The sequence below is a fragment of the Cariama cristata genome, unplaced genomic scaffold, assembly GCF_000690535.1.
Source record: "Cariama cristata isolate BGI_N322 unplaced genomic scaffold, ASM69053v1 scaffold19578, whole genome shotgun sequence".
In the NCBI taxonomy this organism is placed as follows: Eukaryota; Metazoa; Chordata; class Aves; order Cariamiformes; family Cariamidae; genus Cariama; species Cariama cristata.
The window spans coordinates 4,517-28,875 of record NW_009633114.1 but is presented as its reverse complement, the minus strand read 5'-3'; the positions used below and the strand labels follow the sequence as shown (position 1 = coordinate 28,875).

The following is a 24,359-nucleotide window of genomic DNA, read 5'->3' as shown; positions in this document are numbered from 1 at the left end:
CCTAGGAGGAAGTGGCCGCCTGCTTCCTGGCAGCCTCCGGTATCGGTCGTGTGCGGCCAGCTTGGGTTGGACCTGAGCGCAGAGTACAAACATGGAGGGGCTCCCCTTTGGCTTGTCGCAAGTGTCCACTCCAGCCTTTGCTGCTAACTCAGCAGCCCCAGCCTCTTTGGGGATCTGGTGTAGCTGCAGTGCTTCCGTACCTGCTAGATACATGCTTGTATGGAGAACAGGAGCTCACCTCCGTATCCGCAGCAGCCTTCAGCAAGCAGAGTCCTTTCTGCCAAGCTTTGCAGGTTGCCTGGCAGCTTCTGATCTCCTGTAGGAAATATAATGATCATTTTGCTTCTTCGATGCCTGGGTCTTTGCTGGTGATTTAGGTTTAAATACTGAAGTTCAGTTTCTCACAGATAACCAATAAAAGAAGCAAAAAAATATGGAGGTATGCTTGTTGATTGTCTTGCTCGACAGCCACGTTCTTGTATGATGTTCTAGCTAAAACTTGGCTTCACTGGCTCTGAAGGTTAGTGTCTTCAATGCGAAGTCATAGGCCTGAGATAGCTGTAACTTACTAGATTGGTAGTGTCCAGATTGGTTCTTTCCAACCGGGGTAAGAAGGATGGCAGCATGCAGTGCAGTAATGCAGTCCAAGTTTAGGAACCGGCCTTAATTTCACAACTTTTCAGTTTTCATGGAAGAGGTCAGTATGAAACCTCAGATGTGCAGAGACATCTGACTGTCCTCCGGTGGGAACAGTAGGTTTTTAACCTCTTTAGAAAATAAGGAACTTACCTTTCAACTCTGAGTCTTTTGCAGAACATAGGCAACGAGAAAGGATTGCTTTCATAAACAGCTTTGGTTTCTGTAAGTGAAAAGCACATAGTGATTTTGAGTATTTTATTCTTGCTGGAGAGATGCTGCTGTACAAAACCCATAGAAAATCTGTTCTGTTTCCATGAGCCTCAACAGGTCAGAATTCATATGGGATTTCATTTGATTCACAACGAGATCAAGGTTTTGCCAATCTTGAGAGCTTGGATTTTGGGTTGGTTTCTTGTGATTTCCTGCAGTAAGATCCTGGGGGTTAGCTATTTCACAACGAAAGCTGAAACAAGATGTGTTGGAGTACAATTCTCTTAAATAAGAGCAGCTGTAACTACCTGTCACCAGTCTGGACCTTGCTTTGCTACAGCATTGTAAAAACTAGAGATCCTTTTTTGCTAGAGCTTTGCACAGCTGCTGGTGTTTCTGTGTTTAAGCGCATACGTGTGTATTTTATTTTTCAGAAAAGCCTTGGACTCAGAATTTACCCTGGTCCTCTCTCTGTTTGCATGGTATTTTTAAGGCAAATGAGTTCACTCTGCCTGTGCTTTGAGTTGGCTGACCAGGAATCCGGTTCAAACCAGAAACTGAGCAAGAACTGCATTGACAATATCCCACTGCAGAATTACTTGTTGAGGCAGTGTTGCACCTCTGCAGCATGTTTTCCACTGGGTAGAAACTGGGTGAGCTTGTATTTGCCTGGAACAACTGTGGAGCTGCAGCCTAAGAGGACACTGAAAGTATGATGCTTGCAGTCGTGATCCAGATGTTACTACGTAGTCCCTTGCGCCTTTGCTCTGATCCTGAAAACGTGGAGTAAAGTCTTTGAAAATGCGATAAAAATCAAGTGTTGATTCATGGAGACCCTTTCAGTTGGTACCTTCCAAGCCTCCCCCTTCTCTTCCCTCCTTTCCTGCTGTTGTGCTCCCCAGTTAAGAAGCAACTAGGATAGCACTGCAACCCCTGCCCTGTTCTCCAGGTTATATTCCAGACAGGGCATCCCACACTCGCTCCGCACTGTTTGTATTCCCTTATCAAAGGCAACTGGTGATAACTTTGCTATTGTTAATCACAAGCACAACTTACTGTATTATCAAAGTTTAAATAAGATAGAGATGTCTCTGGAGTGTGGCTAAAATAAAGTATAGCTTGTGAGAAACTTTGTAAAACCTTCCTCAGTGTGTGCAGCTGCTCGGACAGAAAATGCTGTGGAGGTTGTTATGGATGAGTTCTAAACATGCATGACAATAGCTTCATTAAAAAGGAAAAAAAAGGTAATTCATGTGTGCTGTTCTGAAGTGGCAGTAAACCAATTAAGTTTAACTATGATGCTACGGTCCAAAAATTGTATTGTCTTAATCCTGATCACCACTAGATAACATTCTGATGACTGTCTTAGTGAGACCTTGATAAAATTCATTTGGCGTTTATATGAATGGATAGCTGCAGAACATTTCTGGTTAGGATGACAGGCCAAGGTAATCCCACCCTGTGTGCTTCTGGGCCCAACGAATTATCTCCCTCAGCTTGGAGGGACAGTTTTCCCCATGCAGAAGGAGAACACATAGTGATGTGCTACATAATGGCTACTAATAGTTGCTTTGGAGAAAATAATTCAGTCCATTAGGCAGGCCAATGCAGCTGGCTCAAGCTGCCTTCTGTCGGGAAAAGATGGGACTCATGTTCTAACCAGGGTTTGTAACTCTGGATGGCTTCACCAGAGGGGCTGGTGAGGTCCATAGGTGCAGGTCCTGGATGAGGCCCGAGGGAAGTGTACTTCAGTTGTTGGTCTGGCACGGAGTGAAAGTTATGATGTGAGGTCTGTTCCTGCGCGCTGATGGCCTTCTGTGCTCTCGTTTGCAGGTTGCCTCTCCCTCCTGGTGACAGTGCAGGATGTTGAGCGTTACACCACCTTATTTGCCACTGTCGTCCTCAAGTGTGACTATAGCACCTCAAGTCAGCTGCAGGATGTGGTGGTGACCTGGCGCTTCAAATCCTTCTGCAAGGACCCCATCTTTGACTACTACTCAGTCTGTAAGTGTCAGGCTTGTCCTCCAAGGAATCCTTCTCCAAATGGAAAGGAAGGTAGACTTACTGGGTAATACAGGCTTTTCGCCTCTTCCTGCCCACAGACCAGGTCAGGTGGTGGTATTTCCCTGTGCTCCAAGAAAAAACAGGTCATGTCTGTGATTTCCTTTGCAATGTCAAGGCTTTATGATAGGATGTTGTAGAAATCCCAGCCAAAACAGCTCATTTGTCCTCCTTGTCATCAACTCAGAATGCAGAAAGGCTCAGCCATGTTTGACATATGTCAATCTTGGCAGCACCATCTTGTAATTCAGCATGTTTAAAGCAAGGGCCCTGCAATAAGTGGACTTTATGATTCCATGGGGGACCCTATGGTTGGAGCTAGATACCTGTCACCAAGTGTTACTACTTTTAGGAAGCAGAAGAAATGTGAATTTTGCAGGGCGGAAAGACTTCTAAGTAATAACATTTAGTACTGGTGGCAGCACTTCATGTACAGACAATCTGGTGTGTGCAGCCTTAATTCAGGAGTGTTTAAGATGGTTCTTAAGATGGTATGCAAACCGCATCCTGGGGTGCATCAAACACAGTATAACCAGCTGGTCAAAAGAGGTGATGATCCCTCTATATTTAGCATTGGTGCAGCCTCACCTTGAGTACTGTGTGTGGTTCTGGGCCCCACAATTTAAGAAGGGTGTTAAGATACTTGAAGGCATCCAGAGGAGAGCAACAAAGCTGGTGAAAGAGCTGGAAGGCATGTCCTGTGAGGAGCAGCTAAGGACTTTAGGCTTGTCTAGTTCACAAAAAAAGAGGCTGAGGGGCAACCTCATTGCTCTCTACAGCGTCCTGGGGAAGGGAGGTGCTGATCTCTTCTCCCTGGTATCCAGTGATAGGATGTGTAGGAATGGTTCAAAGCTGTGTCAGGGGAGGTTCAGACTTGACATTGGGAAATATTTCTTTACCAAGAGGGTGGTCAGACACTGGAACAGGCTTCCTAGAGAGGTGGTCAATGCCCCAAGCCTCTCAGTGTTTAAGAAGCATTTGGACAATGTCCTGAATACTATGCCTTAACTTTTGGTCAGCCCTGAATTGGTCAGGCAGTTGGACTAGACCACTGTAGGTCCCTTCCAACTGAACTATTCTATTCTCTATAAACCCTGCAGTATGTTTAAGCTGGCCAACCTTAGCTTAACTGCACACTTAGTCTGAGTTCAGAGTAGGGATCCTGGACTTGTTTGGTGTCTTTGTGCCCAAACTCTGCTTTATGCAGTCTGGATGGGTTGGGTAGGCATGTTACCAAGTGCTCTACAGCCTAGTCCACAAGCAGGTGGGTCCCTGGCTCTGCTGATCTTAGCATAATGTGAGTGCTTTGAGCCCAGGCTCAAGGTAATAGCCCCCAAGAGGGACAGAAAGCATGAAGGTCACAGTCTTTGCTTAAGCTGGGTCTGCTTTTCATGATCCATTGTATATACAGCAATGGAGGAGCCTTTGACAAGCTTTGTTCTCTCCTTTCTTCATTGCAAGCCCTTTACAGACAATGCTGACTGTATCAGTTGTCTCCCCAAATCTCAGCTCCCAAATACCTGGCAATTCAATGTTAATTTATATTGTGTCTGTCTATAGTCTGTCATAAGAGTATTGCACAGAAGTTGCCTCTAGTCCTCCATTAATTCTGTTAGGTGTCTCTACACATAATCCTTAGCTGGAATCAGATGATGGATTCTTTTCTGTCTTTATGAGCTCCACAACACCTAATGGGATACAGGAGGGAAAGGGAGACAATCCCTACAGCAGTTCATGTATGTCTGGAGATTTTGTTTGGTAAATAAACACACTTTTGGTTTAGTTCCAGTACTCCTGAGAGTTTTGTGACTTTTTTTCCTTGCAGTTTATCTTCATACTGGGAGCTGCCCTCCAGCCTACCACCAGTAGCTTCTTTGTACTGTTGTTCTTTCAGTTGTGAGTACAGGAGGCATCTCCTGTGCAGCTCCTGCATTCTCAAAATCTCTGCCATTTCTGTGGCTCTACCTCTGTTTGCTTTTGAATACTCCAAAGCAACTTGTCCTTGCTGGTTTGAAGCCATGCTTTGTATTACTAAACCAAAGCAAATGCACACATGCAGTCAAGAGTTTCTCTGCTGCTCACAAGGGCAGAAATTGGTCCTTTGACATAACTTTTGGCATCTTATTTGATGATGTGTGTTTGTAGCATACCAGGCTGGCTTAGCTCTTGGCCAGGACCCATCTGACGACTGCAATGACAGCCAGCGAAAGGTGCGCATCGTCATCCAGAAATATGGGCAGAAGGAGCCTGTGCTGGGTATTGATTACCAGCAACGGAAGATCACCATTCAGAACCGTAAGTGATTTGACCTCCCAGGCAGGCAGTGAACTCAGTAACTGTCCAATATCTGAGCCTACTAGGTGAAGAGAAGCATAAACATGGCTGATGACTTCTGTAGCTTACATATTCTGTGAGACGGCAATGGAATAAGAACTGTGAAGGGCCGTGTCCTCAGCTGGCCTGAGGGTGTTGTAGGCACTACAACCTAAGGCTGAGCTGAGGATGCTTGAGCATTTTGCTGAAAGGCACAGAAGTCAGCTGAGGGGCCCAGAGGCTACAAAACCAGTTGGTTCTTCTAAGAAGTACTGCATAATTGTCCAGGTGTATTACATGCTCCCTGCTGTCCCTGGAGCAATAGCTGTTGCTCCTGCCAGAAGAGTTATTGGGATGGCTGGCCTAACAGGGACAGTGATACGTGTTCCAAAACCAGTAGGGTTGGCAGCAGCTGGCATCTGTTAACATCCATTACCCAGCAGCATGCTGGTTGTTTCACTCCACACAGAACTAGTCCCACTTCTAAGGAGACTTGCCTTCCAGCAACACAAAGGAATAAGGGACTGGCAGCTAATGCTGTTTACAGGAGTTCTCAATGGACTCAAATGGGATTGTTTGTGATGGCTATGCTAGGGAAGAGGGGAGATGCACTACTGTATGTCACCTGCAGGCAGAGGGCCCTCTTAGAGAGGGGCCTGAAAGTAGTGTCTGTCAGTCCCACATAGTGTGCTGACCTCTTGGTCCCTCTCCCACAGGGGCAGACCTTGTCATCAGTGAGGTCATGTGGTGGGACCACGGCGTGTACTACTGCACTGTGGAAGCACCAGGAGATACCTCAGGTGATGCAGACAAAGAAGTTAAGCTGATTGTTCTCCGTAAGTGCCTGTGATTTGTTGTCTGGGTGGCAGATATCGCCTCCTGTTCTCTTCCTCCCCACCCAAGATGTCTCCAGCAGTGGAGAGGTGCTCAATAACTTACTAGTGCCAGGTACAATTAGGATCCTCTTTCTCTCTGTTTTTCCCATAGACTGGCTCACAGTACTCCTCATCGTTCTTGGTGGCCTCCTTCTCCTTCTGCTGATTGGAGTGTGCTGGTGCCAGTGCTGCCCCCAGTATTGCTGCTGCCACGTCCCATGTGTCTGCTGCCCAACCCGGTGCTGCTGTAACGAGGAAGGTGAGGTTCAAGCAAATGTGTGTCCATTCCTGGCTCTGTCAAGACAAGAGCTTGACTGGGAACTTGCTGAGCTCCACTTTCTCCCTCCAGTTCAGCATCCATATAGACTGAGACATTTTTTTGGCCAGTATGACCTCCGTGACCAGCTTATCTGAGTTTAGAGGAGGGGAGCTAGGATACATGGAGCCCATCTTGCTTCTCTGTGTTCTACTTTCAGAAATTCCTCCTCACTCACACCTTGCTACCAAATTCTCTCATGTCAGCCAGGGCACAATCAGCTCGCTTGTATGAGTAGCTCAGGACTTTTCTTCCCTGTCTTGTGGTTCATATGCCTGTGCAAGTGAGGAAGGCAAGCAAATACTTTGGTACTACTCTCCAAATTGGCCTAACCTTCAAGTGTGTTGTTCTGAGAGGTAGTAATGTAAAAATTGGCATTTTCTACATGTTATTTTCAGAGCTACTCCTTCCACAAGAAAAACGTTTTGTTTGATTTTCTTTGGGAAGGAAGTGAGGAGAAGGAAAGGAGAAAGGTGGTCTCTTTTAGTGGTCAACTGTGCAAATGTATTCTGAGGTTTTGAGCATCAAGTGAAACTGTTGTGTGTTGGCTTAGCAGTAATAAAGATTCTGCGGCCAGACCTTGCTGTCCAATAAGGCCACTGTTTGAATTTTGACTGCTAAGGTCATGTAACCTCTGTGCTCCTAGCAGCAACACAAGGTGGACTAACCTCTCTGCAGCTTATACAATCTGACAGGAACAAAATGCAAGGAATACATTTATTTATCCCTGAAATCACCAGATTCTTCCCCAGATGCTACAAGGAGAGGATTTATGAACTAGGAGCTGTGTTTCTGGTTTCCCTTTACCTGCAGAAGAGCTATTTGGTATACCGTGGATGTTAGTAAGCTGTGATAGTTTTAGATTTAAGCTTAATTTGCTTAGCCCTTGCAAAGAGTGAACAAAGCATCCCTGTTATTACTAAGAACAAACCAAAACACTTTCTGGGGACTTTCCAGGCTGTCAAGTAAAATGTGTGGTGTTGAGGAGGCTATGGAAATTTGACAGAAAAATTTGTTTCCATGAAGGGAGAGAGAGGTGATGGAGATGAAAGACTCACACCTCCAGACATCCTAGTTCTTGTCAAAAAAGGGATTCAGAATATATGTGAGTTCCTTTTTGGCTTTCTGTGCTGTAGGAGATGTTAGCACACTCTAGACTGCTGCTGTTGTCTTTCCTGCCTCGTGTTGAGGCTAGGTAGGAGGGATTCTTGTGAGCTTCCCAAAACCTCTCCCTGCTCAGGAGAGAAGGTACAGACAAGTCCAGCCTCCTTGACTGGCTGCTGGATTCTGTGCCTGTATTTTCATCCCAGCTGCCTGCCCTCTTTATCCACTTTGCAAGGGATCCTTCTGCCTGCTCCCCTCCTCTAGCGCACCTTCTCTTCACTTCGTCCTGCCTCTGACTTACTTTTTTGCATTCCAAGAAATGAACTGGAGGCCTTAAAAACCACAAGAAGATAGATACAGGGGGCATCTTAAAAAACAGTCCTGAGAAACAGCAGTTCCATACAGCTGAAGAGAAGGCAGAAATCCTTAACTACGTCTTAACGAGTTACAGGGCGAGCTGAGTACGGTAATTCTTCCCAAGTATTGGCCACTAGAGGGTAGCCTGGATCTGCTGAACAGCCATAGATGCCATTGAGGTAGGCAATTCTGAGTGTTTTAAGTCAGGTCATTCACTAACATGATTTTGAACCTAGCAATAAAGGAAGTGCATTGTTTGAGTAATTCAGAATTGGTGTACAAAAATATTAAACATGCCCCAGGAGCAAGCCAATTACATTCCCCGTGGAAAGCTCTGAGAAAAGCCCACCAGGGTAAATATACGGATGACCTCCTTCTGTTCCTATTAGTTCCTTTTCTACTGTGGACTTCTTCCACTAATGAGTTGGTGCAAAATAGGATATACTTGCACCTGGGTCTGACTAGGTTGGAAAATAATATTTTTTTTAATAATTGGCCCAGTAGCTGTAAAGGCTGTCAAAGGTGAAGAACAACCTTTCTCAGCAGGGAATAAGTGGGGGCAACAACATGACATTCTGCCAAAGTTTTATAGTAGGGATAAGTTTTGGAATTAGGGTGAATCTGACCTTCCTCAGATAAATATGTTCACTTTAAAAAGAGATCTGTTATTTTGCAAGTGGGGAACCAGACTATATATCAGGTTCAAACTGGAAGGCAAAGTATCTGGGGAAGGAGGAGAGAATGAAGGTAGTGAAGGAAGTCCAAGGGTAATTCTGCATTTGTCCAGCTGTAGGGAGAGATCAGAGATTTACAGGGACAGGATGACTTTGATGGTAGTGGCCCACAGCTGCTGGGCCTTTCACTCCTCAGGCAAAGACTGTGGTCCAAACCCAGGGAGGTGCACTCAGCAGGTTCTAGGACATTCTCAAGGTGATAACTAGAGGAACAGGAGAGGAAGAGATAAGGCCTTTCCCTTCTTTTTATGCTTTTTAATTTTCCTTTTTATCTCTTCCTCTAAGTTTGAAACCTAAACTAGAGGAAAATTCCTTGGGGAAAAAAAATAAGGAAGCAAGTCTGACATAAAATGCTTGAAAGCTGCTACCTCAGGCCACAGAGCTTTGAAGAAAACTCAGAGTATTAGGATTAAAACCCCTGAAATTTCCAGCTTTGTAGTTCACTCTGGTTGGAGCCAGGCTGGGGAAGGGGAGGGAGTTTGGAGTGGAGAATGAAGTGGAGCTGCATGAACTGTGGGGAAGGGGAAGGATGTGTTGAGAGGTGTGGTCAGTCCCTGTTTTGGTGCAAGTGGTGCTCTGTATAAATTCAGTGAAACAGCTGAAGGAGGACATGTTTAATAACTGGAGTGCTACCTGAAATGGAGAGCTCAGTCCCAAAGAGCATGCAGTCTAAAAGCTGCCTGCTGCAGATGAACCCAGGGGACAGAATTAATTGGAGCTTAGCTGTAGCCTGGTTTCTTAAAGAAGCAAGGCTTTTACAGTCAATCTGTGTCTATCCCCTATCTCTTTCCCACCAATAGCTTTTAATTTCATCAGCCAACTTCAGCCAGATTTATCAGAGGAGCAAAAGTCTCAAAGGCAACTACGTTCCTATCTGTCTTCTGGACTGCATAGCCAGGAATGTTCTGTTCATGCCTGACCAGAGAAGAGGCTGCAGTAAAAGCCTGCCACTTCTGGAACTCCAGAGAAGCCATAGAAGAGGAATTTTGCAAAGGCCCTGTTACAGAAAAGCTTCACCCAGTAATAACAAACAAACCATGCAGAGTCCGGCTTTGTAAGGTCTGGAGCTTGCGGAATTTACTTGCTAGTAAACTTAAGTTTTGATTGTCTGTGGTTGGAGGAGTAAGTTTCTGTAAGACGTTTTTAGGTATTCCCAAAAAAGAAGCAGCAATGAGCGATTGTTTTGAAGAGAGGGATGGTGAGGTTGTCTGTGTAGAGGAGGTGAGATGGAAGCACTGAAAACAGTGAAGTGGATTGGAACCTAACACCATGAGTAGGGGTCTGGAGTTAGCAGTGATGGAAAAACAGTGAGGGAGAGAAATTTCCACTGAGTTTGCTCTTTTCACACACTGGACATTGATGTTGAGAACAGGAAGTCTAGTTTGTTCGCCAGTTTGACCACATGGTCCTAAGGGATTTAATTTTAGCAGTCATGCTGAGGTAAATTACAGAGAGAGACAACAAGAGTGGCTGAAAGACTAGAAAGGGAGAAGCTGGACAGTGCACCTCTGAGTGCCCTATTTGTGGAACAGAGAGGAAATGATGGAGTATGGTGTGGAAAATATGATCTGAACAGAGCCTACATGAAGGTGGCAAAAAAAGATCTCTTTTAGCTGTAAATCAAAGCCAAAAGGGGAAAGGACCAATGATGAGCTAAAAGACTTTTAAGAGACAGAAAAGAGTGTTGTATGTCTTGCTGTATGAAACATTATTTCGCACCTTTTCGCAGCTGTACTCATAATGACAGGGCATGCAGAAGTCTTGCATTTGGTTATGTCCTGTGTACTTAATTGTAGTGCTATTTGTTCCTAGTTGCTGGAACTGTACCCTGAATGTCAGGCAGTAATCCTTTTCTTCTGTTCTAGGTATCTTTTCAAAGCTGTACAACTTTGTATTGGAATTTCCTGTGCTCTGTTTTACCTTTGTCATAAGGTGGAGAGAGCTTTGAAGTCTGTGAATTTCCTGTATCTGATCATATCCAAAGGCTACAGTCTCTCAAGCAAAATGGTATGTGGTCTGCAAGCTGTGCTGTCTGGCTACATGCTGTAAGCTTTCTTCATCTTCTTTTACAGTACTGGAGCGGCATCGGTTCATGAAGCAGGCTCAGGCACTTGCACCTTGGATGTCACACAACATGTTCTATGGAGGTGGTGACAGGAACTCGCAACTTTCCTCTTACCAGCTGAACCCTCTACTGCAACAAGGTGAGACTATGGGCATCATTTAAGAGGGAAATCAGGATGAGAAACAGGTAACTTTCAGCAGTGAGGCTTTAGCCTCTCTACTACAAAAAAGAGAAAGATGTTCCTAGCATGACTGCATGTCCTAGCATGACAGCTCTGCTACATCTGCAGCATGCTATAGACCTGCCTGGGTCGATAAATACAGCCTATCCATCTTAAGTATCTTGCTAGGCTCAGTGCTGGGTGAAGTAGTTTAATGCTAGCTAAGGTATATCTGTGCTACACCCCAGCAACAGCAGGGTAAATATACCCAGCTTATCTGGCTTCATGTGGTAGAGGAGGGTACTGTCTCTTTGTTCTGCCGTGCTGGTCACGGTCAACTCCTTATAGCCAAAATTGACATGACAGGTGAGGTGCAATTTGTTTGAATTCTTATCAAATGTCTAGTCTTCAAATGATTAAGGGCAAACTGCCTTCTGTGCAATAGCTCTAGCCTGCATGCAACAAAAAATGAAGGACTGTAATGAACCAGAAAGCATTTTCCAGTTGTTCTGCCCCAAAATCACTTGTAGTAGAGGTATTTATTTGTAACTTTAATGGAGGAGGGAAGATGGAATCTCTGAAGTCCTAGAGAAATAAGTAATAAAATAACTTATTACCAGTAATATTACTTAATCACTCAAGGAAAATAGGGGAATTCAACATAATGACTTCTCAAATAAATACATTTTTCATCTGAAATAAGCTTTTCATCACTATACAGCCGTCACAGATTTACTCTGTGTCTGATGAGCCTTAACTCTTGTTTGAAGGAGTAGTTTGCAAACATCTTAAATGCTAGATTCAAGATGTTTGAGTATATAGTTTTTTGGCCCACTAGTTAATTCTACAGTTACCATTTTTCTTAGCCAGGGCACCAGTTTTTCTTAGTCTGGTGACTGAGCCACCATGATTTAAAATAGAATACACTGAGTCTTCTCCAGGAAATCCATGTGCATGTTGGCAGAAAATGGGCAAGTTCCTCAGGCGGTTTCTTAGCCCATGTTTTCACAGTCCTTGAATCTCCAGTGCTTAAGGTTCCCTTAAATTTGTTTCAGGTCAGCATTTTAGAGTTTTTGGCTAGAAGGGACCTCTAAGGTCATCTAGTCCTACCTCTTGCTCAAAGCAGGACTGTCACCAACCTCAGCCACATTAGCTATGGCTTTGTCCAGCTGAGTCTTGGAAGCCTGCAAGGATGGAGATTCCATGACTTCTTTGGGTAACTGTTCCAGAGCTGGACCAGTCTCCTAGTGACGAAACTTCTCCATTTGCGACTTATATCTGTGCATGCATGTGTGTGTGTGTATGTGTGCATGTATATAAAAATTTCTTTTTCTTTTGCAGTATTGGTTCATATTTCTTCCAGTTCAATGAGATATAAAAGGAAACACTATGAACTTTCTCTGATTTTTTTTTTTTTAAATAAAATTTGATATCAATGCTGTAGGAACAAAATGTTCCTCTCTCTAAATATATAAACTGTATTTGCAGGTGTGCTGGATGACTTTGGTTTCTTACCCCTGTGGTGCCCAAAACACAGGTCATGCTGTAACTTACTAGTTACTACTCTTTGCACCTTACCTTGTGTGGTCTGGATGTGCTAGCTGTGGCACTTGAGACTTGTGCAGCTCTTGCAGTGAAGAGGAGTGGGAGAAGAGAGGCTCAAAAGGGACTCATCCAGGATCACTAATGCAGAAGGGCCCTCTCTTTATTGTCTCCTCTTGACTTGCTGTGTTCTCCTTTGCTTTTATCCTTAGATGTGTCTCTGCAGAACAGTCTTCCACTGGTGCAGCCACAAGCTCAGCTTTCCCCTAACAAGGGTGTTTTAGACTATCTGGAGTCTGAAATCCAGAACCTTAACATGTCACAGCTCCAGCCACCCTCCCACCAGCGACAGGCTGTGCAGCCCAGCTTGCTGTCCTCCCTGGGCTCTGAGATCATGCCACCTCCTCTCGCTGATCACATCTCCTCCATCCATGGGAGCAGCAACTCCTCACGGCCACAGAGAGCTGCCCGCACCCCCAGACCCTGGGACTCTGCAGCAGAGGACAGGAGGGAAAACCGGAGGTGGCCCTTGCCTTCCAGTGGGGATTCTCATTCCAACTACAGTCGGGAGCCCTGGGACAGGCAACGAGAGGACCATCCTCAGAGGCAGAGGACAGGCGGCTACAATGGCAGGCCCCAGCACTCCAGACGGGATGTGTCACCCCCACGCCAGGCGGATAGGGGCAAGAGCAGCAGCAGCAGCAGCTACAGTTTCTATCCAGAGGAGGCCAAGGAGCGCTCCAGCCACCATCATGGCTGGAGACAGGAGCCCGCAGGGAGGCGAGACTACCAGCACCACACCAGGAGGAGCAATAACTCAGGTCAGCGACGGCACAGCTACTCTCCCCCTTCTCGACGGGCATCGTGGAGCTCCTCAGAAGAGCAAGTTCGTCTTCCAGCAACAAACCGCAAGCGGCGGCATCGGTCTCGGGAATGGCCAGAAGATAAACCCCCCAGTTATCGCTCATTAGAAGTCATCCCAGGTCAGGACAAGAAGCAGAAAGGCAGTGCAGGGCCACGCTCGGTGAGTCAGCTGCCTTTTTGCTTTCCCATCTAAGGGACAGGTGGGTTTTGGGGAGTGAGAATGAATGTTTGTTATTTTCTGCAGCCTGTTGTCTTTCAAATAGAGGGCAAGGAGCACTGGGTGCCCTGTGCAGCTTGGTTATGAAGAGGCTGCTGAGTTCCCACCTTCAGACATGTGTTGCATGGCTATAGTGTGTTCAGGGGCAAAGTGAGCAGTCAAATAAAGTAGGTCTCCTACCACATGCCAAAGCGAGTGACATGTTATACCCTCTCACTTGTGTCCCCATCTAAAGGCATTTGAGGCTCTATGTATGTGTTGGTGTTAGAATAGCTGCTCTCCTGGCACTGCCTGGGGAGAAAGCACTTCCAGAGTAGGCAGCAGTACTGAGTATCCCTCTGCAACCCTGTCTGGTGTTGGTTTACTTCTGATTTCTTATAACATGTGAAAGATTCTCCTATTATTGATCTCCAACATTTAATTTTTATAGTTTCTTGGTGATATTTTTAAGATGGTTCATATGGGAAAGCATCCAGGTAAGATGCCTAAAGCTACATGAAATAGGCTTTAAGATCATGGGTGGCTTTAGTGGTGAGAAATATGTGATCCTCCAGGCCAGCTGGAAGAGGATGGCTCGCTTGTTGGGACTCCTGAGAACTGAACGTGCATTATATGGGCAGTGAACAGCTATTGTTCACAGCTCATCTTGTCAGTTCACACTGGGACTAGATTTCAAGTAACAACCTAAGCGTGAAAAGCTTCATATCCAGCTGCTAGTCTCCAAATTAGACAGTGTACTCCCCCTTAAAAAATGAAGGTTTTTTAAAATAAAAAAAAAACCTGTTAAGTGTCCCTTATCACATATATGCAGAATTTTACCAGGTGGGAGTCTTCTCAAAGGGCTGTATTTTGCACATTACCATTTTTCCTTCCGAGCTTTGGAAGGAAGTGCAGTTCTAGTCCCAGCTGGGATGTGTGCATGTATGAATGGTTTTGTTATGGTGTTCAGAGCAGGTAGGAAGACATATGATTTCCATTCATCCTTTCTTGTTCCTGAATCTTTTATTTTCTCTTGCAGGACAGAGGAAGTTCCCACAGCGGAAGAAGCATAGTCATTTAATGCCAGTACTGAAAGAACTAAGATTCCCACTGGACTCCTCTTAGCTTTTCTACTGTGTAGGTTGGGATGGCTGCTTTTGATTGAACAGACAACCAACAAAAAAACAGATGAAGCAGCTTCCCCTTAGACCTACAACTCTGAAGAATCTATGTCTAGTGCCCATGAAAGCAATACGTAACCCTTTTTTACTGTGATTTGGAAACTTAGGTTTGCAATGGGCTGTGGCCCATTGAAAAAATTCTATTGGAAACAGCAGATTTTTTCAGTGAATGGTATATTCCCAGTTTTTAAAGAGAGATACCAGTTGCCTTTGTTAGGTGCCCTGGCACTGGAAGGAGTCCAGTCTGTAGAATGCTGGTCCTTTGCACACCAGTGGCTGGAGGAGGGCTACAATGATCACAGAGCTGTAAAGTCACAGGACAGCAGAATAATTTCGATTGGAAGAGGCCTCTGGAGGTCATCTGATCCTGTCACTTGAGAGTTTGGTGTAGGGAGGCACAGCATCTCCTTTCTAAGGGCCTCTGTTGTGTTTCAGAATGTGTAATGTTTGCTGCTTCTGCCTGGCTGCCCAGCATAGTTGGGGCAGTTGCTTCCTTTTGTCCCCAGTAAACCTCTCTCCCAAACAGAAGGATCACAGTGTTGGAGGATGTTTGACTGCCTTAATAAGGGCTCACTAGCATGTCTGCAAATTGCCAGCTTATGTCCCCTATACTGACTGAAACAACCTGCCCTGCTTTAAACTTAGACCCTAGTGCCTTAAAAGATACTTGTTCTGACCTTTAACCCAGGCTTGAATTTATTTATAATCTTAAAGGGCTAAATTTACTGAGGTTTGGCTGTCCCTACAGGGACTGAGCAAGGTATGACTACTGTCCCTCACACCATGGACCAGAATTTCCTTTAACCCTAGAAAGCATGACTTTGGTGGATATATCTTTCCTAAGCCATGTACTCTTTTCCATGCATTTTATATTCTCCCTTTGCTCTCTGTGCCATGTATCGTAAACATGGGGTGGGATAAAGGGCTCTGAAGAAGTCTTACAGTCACCATTTTTACTATTGTCCTTAATCTTTACCCTGACACTTACACCAACTCTGCATATGTGGTGCCCCTGGTCTGTTGCTAGATTGCAGGGCTTTCTCGTCTCTCACCTTGCAACTAGAACACAGAATTTCTCTATGCTCTGAGACCAGTTGTGAAGGAGAAGGATTTGCCGTTTCTCCTTGATGCGATTCATCCACTGTTTTCAGTTAAAGTGTGCTGGAAAAAGAGGTTCTCTGGATGCTGGCTGCTTCCATGGGAGACTGGCTTGCCAAAGGCACTTCTTGGATTCAAGAGACTCAACTGTTGGCAAGGAGCTTTTGGAGCATCTGGTGAATTATTTTGTAACCCAGAGGCACTGGAGATTGGCCACTATCAATGACTGTATTGCCTAGCTTATTTCCCAGCCAGTGCCGCATGAGACACTTGCTACTATTTGTTCTTTAATGTCCTAATTACTGATGCGCTTATGCGTTCCCTTGGAAGACTGACTTGGAGAGGCTTTCACTTTGCCCACTTCCTTTTTTTGTTTTCTTTGGACAATGAGAGGAAACATCACACTTGGAGCAAATACCTCTAGCTGGATATTCGATGCAGTTGCTGGTCAACCAAAGTCTACTACAGAGAGTACTTGTTTTCCTACAGTTTCTTGGCTGATGGTGCTTATTTCTAATTCCTGTGTATGGAGATAAAGCAGGAGGACACACTAGCTTCTCTGGTTGAATTTGTTTCAGAACCGGAGGCCTACTTTTTGAAGACAGAGGGACTGTTCACCAGCAGTTGATGACTAGCACAAAAAAGAGCTAAAAGAGCTAAAAGACTAACTCCAAAGTTTGAATTCAAGAAAGGAAGGCTGTATTCAATGTATTCCTTGTCTGCATTAGACCCAAACTGTGAATAATGTGAACTGACCCATGAGTTACATCTGAAATATAGAGAATTAAGTGTGTGCAGAACCTGCAAAGCCAGTATCACTCTTGAATCTGGTTCTCAGCCACTGGCTGTGAATCATTTTTATTCTTACTCAATGCATGCTGAGGATTTTATGCACACCCTCTTCTATGATGGGCTAGTAATTTTATTAGTTAAGAGGAGTTTATGGTGACTGCAATGACAGAAAATAGTATGAGGCTCCTTCTTCCAAAGCTAGCATCCTGTTTTGACTTTAGCATTGCCCTCTGGCGACTTTTAGCAGATACCCAGGGCCCTGCAGATTCTACACTTGGAAGCTGAATTGGTGGCTTGGAATCTCCTTATGCTTCCAATAGGTCCATACATCATGCAGGACAAGTTCTTCCTGTCATCTCAACCCAGCCCAAATGTCCAGGTTTCAGGGAAGGGCTTCCCCTTTCTCCATCAAGAGTAGGGGCTATTGAGACATCAGGTGAGACCCCAAGATGGCAGCTTGGAAGAAGTTCACCTTCCTTCGCATTCACGTGCATATAAGCCAACATGTGTCTTGCAAGTTTTCCTGTGAGCGAGAACCCCCTCACACAGCAAGAAAACCCAGATGACTCTGAGTAACAGTAGCAGCTGTTGAAGCTTGCTGCTGTAGTACACGCTTACTAACTGCAGAGGTTGTGCTTTTTTATCTAAATTCTATGAAGGAGCCCTCCATCTTTATTTGTTCCTCTAGTCCCCATAACTGAGCAAGGGTGACTAATTGTAGATTGTGTGAACACAATTTGTGCTGTGTGAAGTCTGAATAGTTTTATCTTTATCATACTTGAGCTCCTCTTCAGTCACTTTGTTCATATTTATAGAAACATTAAACAAAACTCTTCAGGGAAAATTGATTGTATTTCAGTCTTAATTCTGTAACTTCTTTAATTGCAACGGAAGTAGATTAGGTTATCCAGCAGGGAAGCAGAAATGGTACCAGGTTTACTGGTCCACAGACCACTGCGGTTCATAAAACCCTAGTTGGTGGGCTGTGAAATAATGACAAGGGAAATCTATATACGTGTGCTTTACAACTGCAGGCAGATAGAAGAGTGGGAAGGAAATAGGCTGTGCTTTGAATGCTTATTTCTATTTTTAATTGGCTATAAATGAAAGCCGTTGTGACAGCACGGCACAATACTATGTGGACTCTTTTTTTCCAGTAAGATTTCAGGGTCTTTGACTTTTTATAAGAGAGAGAATTGAGCAGCTCAAATACTGCACACTGAAAGAAATAACAGTAGGAAATAGCCTAGTCTCATTCCTTCTATGTTGCAATTTATTCATGCTTAATTTTTCAGCCATTCCAAAGGGCTGATGTTCATATGTCAGCCCATTTGTGAAGAAAAAGTTGAATATGTTTCACATATGGGAGTTATTGCCATTCTAGACTTTTGTTCTTCCTGTCATGCAGTTGAAGGGATATACCTTACCCCCAAGAATGAATTTTCTGTCTCAGATAAAGTGCCTTGATAGCTGCTGGAGTTACCCTAATTTAAAATAATAATGTAATGAGTAAGTGACGATGCCATATGGGGCAGATAAGGACAACTGTGCTGCTCCTGTCAGCTGCTTTCCGCCTCAGACCACAGATTCATAAAAGAGATTTAAAAATCCATGTAATTTTTCTTTGATTAAGAAAGGACTCGCAATATCTGGCTTTCTTGCTTATTTGCAGAGCGCCCTGCCATTCCGGAATGCTGTTCCAGGAATGGAGGGCAAGGGCTCTTCTTGTGCAACCATTGATCTGGTCTTGGCAAGTGCCTGTTTGGCAATAGAAAGTGCTGAAATGCCCAGTTGCTATCTCTGGGATTGTATTCATGATAGCACTAGCTAAAGTCAGGTTAACTTCAGGGCAGTGGAAGTTACCTTGTGTGATAACAACCACAATGCAAAGCTCTTCAGTGGTACGTATTACTACGTAGGGTAGTTAAGTCCTCTCTGTGTTACTACCTCCAGCAGCACATCAGTTTAAAACACACATTTAATATGGTTAGAGCCTTCCATTTATCGACCTGATGCAGGAGAGGGATGACACTTGAGGTTATGTTAAATTAACCCCCACAAGTAATGACTACTCATTGCTATTTCTGCTAAGTTTAATGCCTATAATGTGCTTTGTGCTGGTCTTCTGAATACTATTCTAGCTGTAAAAGCAGATGGCAAATGTGTATATTCTCTTCAATGACTGTCAAATGTATAATTAAAATATAAGAGAACTTTCAACCAGTTGCTCTTGTGTGTTCTTCCTAGATCCTAAATTGCTTTTTAGTGTTTGCACCACAAGTGGAACTGAAAATTCTCTGTTCTTACTTCTGGAATTAATCTTGTTATACATTAGTTTGAATTCTCCGTTGTTATTTTTTGGATGAAAATGCAAAATGGTTTGCTTGTATGGGTTTGGGTTTTTTTGTTGTTCTTATTTTAGGAGACTTTTTTTGTTTTGCTAAGAAAGAAGATAATTTGAATAAATACACACCAGGAGAGTGGAAAAATGTTGGGAAACCATTGGTAGCACTCTTTAATTATGTGACCCACTGTAGCAATCGCTGACTTGGCTGCCATGTCTGTAAAATGAGGACGCTTACTGTTTGGTTCTAAAATACTTTGAGCTCCGTGAGAAGAAAAATCTTCTAGAAATTGTGTTTGGTTGATAAATGAAGATATTGGTTGAGCTTTTCACACTTTGCACATGTGACAGTCACCTAATCAATAAGTGGCTGAGATAAGAACGGAGGTCTGTTGGGTCTCACACAGTAGGCTTAATTTATGCCTTATGCCATCCGTGTTCCCCTTAGCTAATGCCCTTCGTAGCTCAGGCTTGCAGCCCTTCTGTCTCTTCCCCCTGCTGCTGAGTGGTTGCATGTGCCAAATACAGAGGGCTGGCCTGACTGAAGGCCCAACGGGCGCTTGGAACTTGAGCTATGGGAAAACACGGCCCACAGTGGCAATGCAGCCGCTTCCTGACTGGGACCAGGTCCCTGGGGAGCCTGGGGAGAAGTTATCATAGAATCATAGAATGGTTTGGGTTGGAAGGGACCTTTAAAGATCACCTCATCCACTCTGCCCCTGCCTTGGGCAGGGACATCTTTCACTAGATCAGGTTGCTCCACATCCAACCTGGCCTCAAACACTTCCACTGATAGGGTGTCCACAACTTCTCTGGGCAACTTTTTCCAGTGTCTCACCACCCTCATTGTAAAGAATTCTTCCTTATATCCAATCTAAAACTACCCTTTTCCAGTTTAAAACCATTGCCCCTTGTCCTGTCACTACAGGCCTTGGTAAAAAGTCTTTGTCTTTCTTGTAAGTCCCCTGTACGTACTGAAAGGCTGCAATAAGGTCTCCCTGGAACCTTCTCCCCTCCAGGCTTAACAACCCCAATTCTTTCAGAATTTCTTCACAGGAGAGGTGTTCCAGCCCTCTGATCATTTTTCCTGGCCCTCTGGACCCGCTCTCACAGGTCCATGTCTTTCCCAGGCTGGGGGCCCCAGAGCTGGATGTTTCCCCTGGGTAAGTTTTGACAGCTGGCTCAGACGTATGCCCATCTTGTCAGCCTGTGCAAGAGGACTTGGGCATGGGGAAAGAAGAAAGTAAAGTGTGAGAGGGGTGCACACATACCCCTGTGCACCATTTGGTTAATGCATTTGTTGGAAGTGGAGGGTAAAATACCAACGGGCATAACAGCCACAAGTTCCAACTGCCAGAGCAGTGAGGTTATGGCACAGGCCTTCCCACAGGAACAGCAGGAGCAAAATTCAGCCCTGCTGTAGCTATTGTTCATGTGGAATTTGGTCAACTTATGAAAGGGGCCTCTATGACATGGTTGCCTGCAAAAGTAGGGGACTTAGTGACCCAGGAGCTGCCTTCCACATCTCTTAGGCTCAGGTCAGACTGACCCTTCATTACCAAATCTCAATAACAGGTCCAGAGTCCTCCACAGCTTCTTGCCTGTCCCACTGAGCTGGATGTGCTTGCAAAAGAGCAAATGGGGAAACAAAGCAGGACCTTTGACCCCTTGCTATCGCTATATTAGCTCTGCATAAATGCCGGTGTCTCAGATGAGCATCTACCTCAGCTTTGGCCTGAGAAAGAGAGAGAAAACAGGACAGGTAAGAGCTGAACTCTCTGTTCTGGGTGGTATGGACTTTGTGACTGGTATATCTAGGACATAGAGAAGCGAGTGGAGGTGGTCTTCTATCTTGCCCCATTTCTTATTGCAAGCCAAAGAGTGAGCCCTTCTCATGCTCCATAGTCAGGAATACTGCTGAAATGGAGGAGGGTGGGAGTGCTTGAGGTAACCGGGATTGAAACTGAGTGATGTATGCTCCATAAGACAGTCATAGGAGGGTCAAGCCCATGGTAGGGATTGCAGAGTTTCAGTGTTGGAAGATGCATAACCTTTTCCTAGCTGCCTTCACCACAGGGACTACAGGCTCTAAAGCGGGTAAGATCACCTCTTTACGCTGTTGAGAAGCAAGTTTATACCTTTTGTCTACAGAGGGAGAAACTGGCTCTAGGATTAAAAATCAAGGAAGGGTGGTAATGGAGCAACTGCTGCTGGTCAGCAAATGTCTAGTGAATGGAGTGGTAGCTGTTGAAGGTTCTCTGTGCACAGAAAGAAATAAAAGTGGATGGAAATTTCCTTACTGTGGAATAAGAAGCATTGACTTGTAGCTACCTGGCACAGGATTTACCAAAGCATTCACATGTAATAGACTTGCAGCCTTTTTTGCCGTCGTAATTCCTAACACTGCAATGTTTTCTTCATGTTGCTCTGAGTGATGCAGCCCTCTAATTCAGGGCATAAGTCAATTTTAACTTCTAAACACCTTTTTAAGTGCAGCATGTTTGAAAAGCTTGATTAGATGTAATCTCTTCAAAGTACCAAGTACCAAATTTTCAAGAGTTCCTCCAATTCTGACTTTTTAAATAGACGAAATAAAGGAGGTTGGATGAAGCTAAAGTTTGCACTTACTCCCTTTTGAGAACTTGTTCTGCCTGGGCTATTATCTGCTTCATTAATCCCAGTGTGGAAAAGATAAGAGAACCTAGTTGGGTAGTTGGGTCTTTCCTCAGTTAGAGCAAGACAAAATACTCAGATCACTGGGTCACTAAGATGATCATTGTATGTGATGCAGTCACTAGCACAATGTTCTTTAGAGAAATTTACCCCAAAAAATCAAACAAAAAAATCCCACATTATGGATTTTTCAGTTGTACTTCTGTGGGGCGGAAACCTATTCTGACCTCTGCCAGTTTTAGTGGTTTGCTCATGTGCTGAAACAAGGAATTTTAGCTCTCGTACAAAAGAAGTAGCTTTAACTGTCACATATTTCTTAAAGCTATCATTCATTGTGGATATTTGTGATTATACAAATAAAAGGACACTTTTATTTTTATACTATCTTTTTCTCAGTTCTTCAGAGCAAATGCGCTGTGATCTTCCCTGTTCTTTTCTTCATTTATTGGTTAGGTTTGTTGGTGTTTAACTGACATGTTTTACTTCTCTGAAAAGAAACAAAGCATTGTATGCTGATTCCAGTAGGTCTCTTGGTGTAGAGAGCGGAGCTGCAAACCATGCTGCAATCCAGGGCATTGGTGATAGCCCTGCTTCTGCTCCTTAGCACCACTCTCCCCGGTAAGTCTGAAAAGATTTTCTCTTTGCCTGAGACAAAGCTCAGCTCTACAGGTTCTCACTTGCCTTGGAGAAGTCTAACCCATCCATAAAGCAGGGCTGAGGCCAAATAACACATTTCAAGACCATGAATATATAGTGCTTGACAGCATGAAACAATTAGTAGGGGCCTGGCATGAAAACTGTCCATACTTGGTGCAAATACTCTGCCATGTAAGGCCTATGACCCAGATGCCCAAAAATGAGTGCTGTTGGATGCTGCTAGAGCGAATCTGGGGGAAGATTTGAATCTCAGAATTTCAAGACTCTTCCCACTGTGTCTGGGGGAAGATATCAGAGACACAAGTGACTGGAGAAGCCTCATGATTTTTTGCCTCCTCTTTCTCAGAAGTGCACTCAAAGTCCATCTTTGAGAAAGAGCGGCGTGACTGGTTGGTCATCCCCGATGCAATTGCAGCTTACATCTATGAATGTGTGAACAAGGTGTCCCCTAAAGTCGGTCAGTTCCTGGTGGATGCTTCCCAGACTCCAGCAGTTGTTGTGACCAGGTATGGAAAGATCGTCTGTGCTAACGCTGCAATAGCCATGGGTGAAAAGGGAGAGGGAGGAGTGGAAGAAAGAACAGATTAATCAAGTATCTATATGGGGAGACCCAATGGGAAATTAATCAGCAACCAAAGCCTAATGTGACTACATTGGGAGTGGAGTGCTGGAAGGTGGGGTGGGATGATATGGTTTCATGTGAAAGTGCAAGCTCTTTGCAGGGATGCGCATTGAACACGACTATGCTTGTGGGGATAGGAGGTACTGTTCTTTATACATCGGTAGTGAGGGAGGGGGCTGCTGGTTTGTGGGGCACCAGCCCCCCTGGAAGGGTGCCGCGGTGCTGTCCGTGGGGGGCTGAGTACTGAAGGTGCCAGGAAACATTGCTGTCACTCGATGCAAATCACCAAGCTGGCTCTAGCCGTGAATACATATTCCTCAAATACAAGGAACGAGTTGCCTCCCAAAAGGAAAAAAAAGCATGATGACCCTAGAGATACAGTTTCATGTGACTCATGGCAAACACATACTGCCTATTCCTGTCTTCTGAGGAAAGCCCCTCTAGGACTGCTGAGGAGCTTTGCATTCTCAGTGACAGGCATGTGATAACTACAGCAGATGGAGATTACCCTCGCGTATTTGTGTATCTTACCCCATACACTGTCGTCTCCTGCAGGAACTTCCTCATCAGAGAAACGACTAAACTCAGTATACTGGCTGAACAGATAATCGAAAAAATAAAGAACATGTGGTACACAAAAGTCCTAGGCTACTAGCCAGATGAAGACAAGTCAGTGTTTCCTGATGTGAGTTGGTAATACCCTGCAGTGTCTTCTCTCCCCCTGCCCCTACGACGGACCAAGATCAGTCAGTAAGACAGAACCGATGCTCCTCTTAATGCCACTAGAGGTAACCCAGCTTCAAAGACCAAAGGATGGAAGGCATCTGCTGAAGTCTCCCCCCAAAAAAACCCCGTGGCTGGGCATGGGGAAGGCAATGAGATTGTAGAGCTCTTCTGTAGCCAAATCCTGAAAATTAATTCCTCCTGAATGGCTTGGCCATTGCCCCTCTAATAAAAAAATGTTGGTTGTTACACTTCCTTAAGTATCCTGTTTGTACTGACTGTTACAAAATCACATCCACCTTGCCATCCCATTCTGCTGAGAATGTAGCTGTGATTCACAAGAAGTTGTTGCAGGCAATGCTAACAAACCCTGACTGTTCAGGCACTTTTAACTAAGCTCAGGTTCTGCTTGGGTGGAGGGGGCACTACCTGAGCATCTTTCAGGGTAGCCACAATATGGCAACCGTAACCTCACATCAGGAAAGACCATGAAATTTAAGTCCTACTGATGTGCTCATTGGTTAGGTAAGAAGCAAGTAGGTGCACCTGTATCAAGTGTCTGAAGATTTCAGATCATCTGGGAAAACAAGTGCCAGTAACTGTCCATCAATCTGAGCAGGACTTTGAAAGTATGTTTCATCAGCCAACTCATGAGGGTATTGAATAGCCTTTCCAAAGGAGTAACGAGGGGAAAATTTCTCCCTATCTTCAAGATGGAGGGTGACCAGTTTATGAGAGGGGTACCTATGCCCAGGACTGTCTATGAAGACCTGGCAGGTCCTTGCCAGCCCTGTGTAACTGCCTTATCTCAGGTGCCTACATTGGATAAAGAA

At 44.7% G+C, this 24,359-nt stretch overlaps 2 protein-coding genes across 2 annotated transcripts; both read left to right on the top strand.

Annotated features, from left to right (window-relative positions):
- Window positions 1–1,283: 1,283 nt before the first annotated feature.
- On the top strand, window positions 1,284–14,517 carry ILDR1 (immunoglobulin-like domain containing receptor 1; the record flags this gene model as incomplete). The annotated part of the gene is made up of 9 exons (XM_009706635.1): window positions 1,284–1,331; window positions 1,693–1,754; window positions 2,677–2,853; window positions 5,056–5,205; window positions 5,940–6,059; window positions 6,211–6,357; window positions 10,682–10,813; window positions 12,589–13,400; window positions 14,476–14,517. Coding segments are annotated over 9 exons (1,690 nt in total), but the record flags the coding sequence as incomplete, so codon positions are not given.
- A 7,563-nt stretch (window positions 14,518–22,080) lies between these two features.
- Window positions 22,081–23,652, top strand: LOC104156487 (apovitellenin-1-like). The gene is made up of 4 exons (XM_009706634.1): window positions 22,081–22,142; window positions 22,528–22,687; window positions 23,359–23,488; window positions 23,590–23,652. The coding sequence occupies exons 1-3, from the start codon at window positions 22,082–22,084 to the stop codon at window positions 23,456–23,458; spliced, it is 321 nt and encodes a 106-aa protein (XP_009704936.1). The 5' UTR covers window position 22,081; the 3' UTR covers window positions 23,459–23,488; window positions 23,590–23,652.
- Window positions 23,653–24,359: the final 707 nt, after the last annotated feature.

Excerpts from the sequence above, each read along its gene's own strand:
- LOC104156487 (XM_009706634.1), top strand. The coding sequence starts at position 22,082 with ATGCTGCAATCCAGGGCATTGGTGATAGCCCTGCTTCTGCTCCTTAGC. Across the intron at positions 22,143-22,527 it reads CCTTAGCACCACTCTCCCCG|AAGTGCACTCAAAGTCCATC; the intron begins GTAAGTCTGAAA and ends CCTCTTTCTCAG. Across the intron at positions 22,688-23,358 it reads CCAGCAGTTGTTGTGACCAG|GAACTTCCTCATCAGAGAAA; the intron begins GTATGGAAAGAT and ends CGTCTCCTGCAG.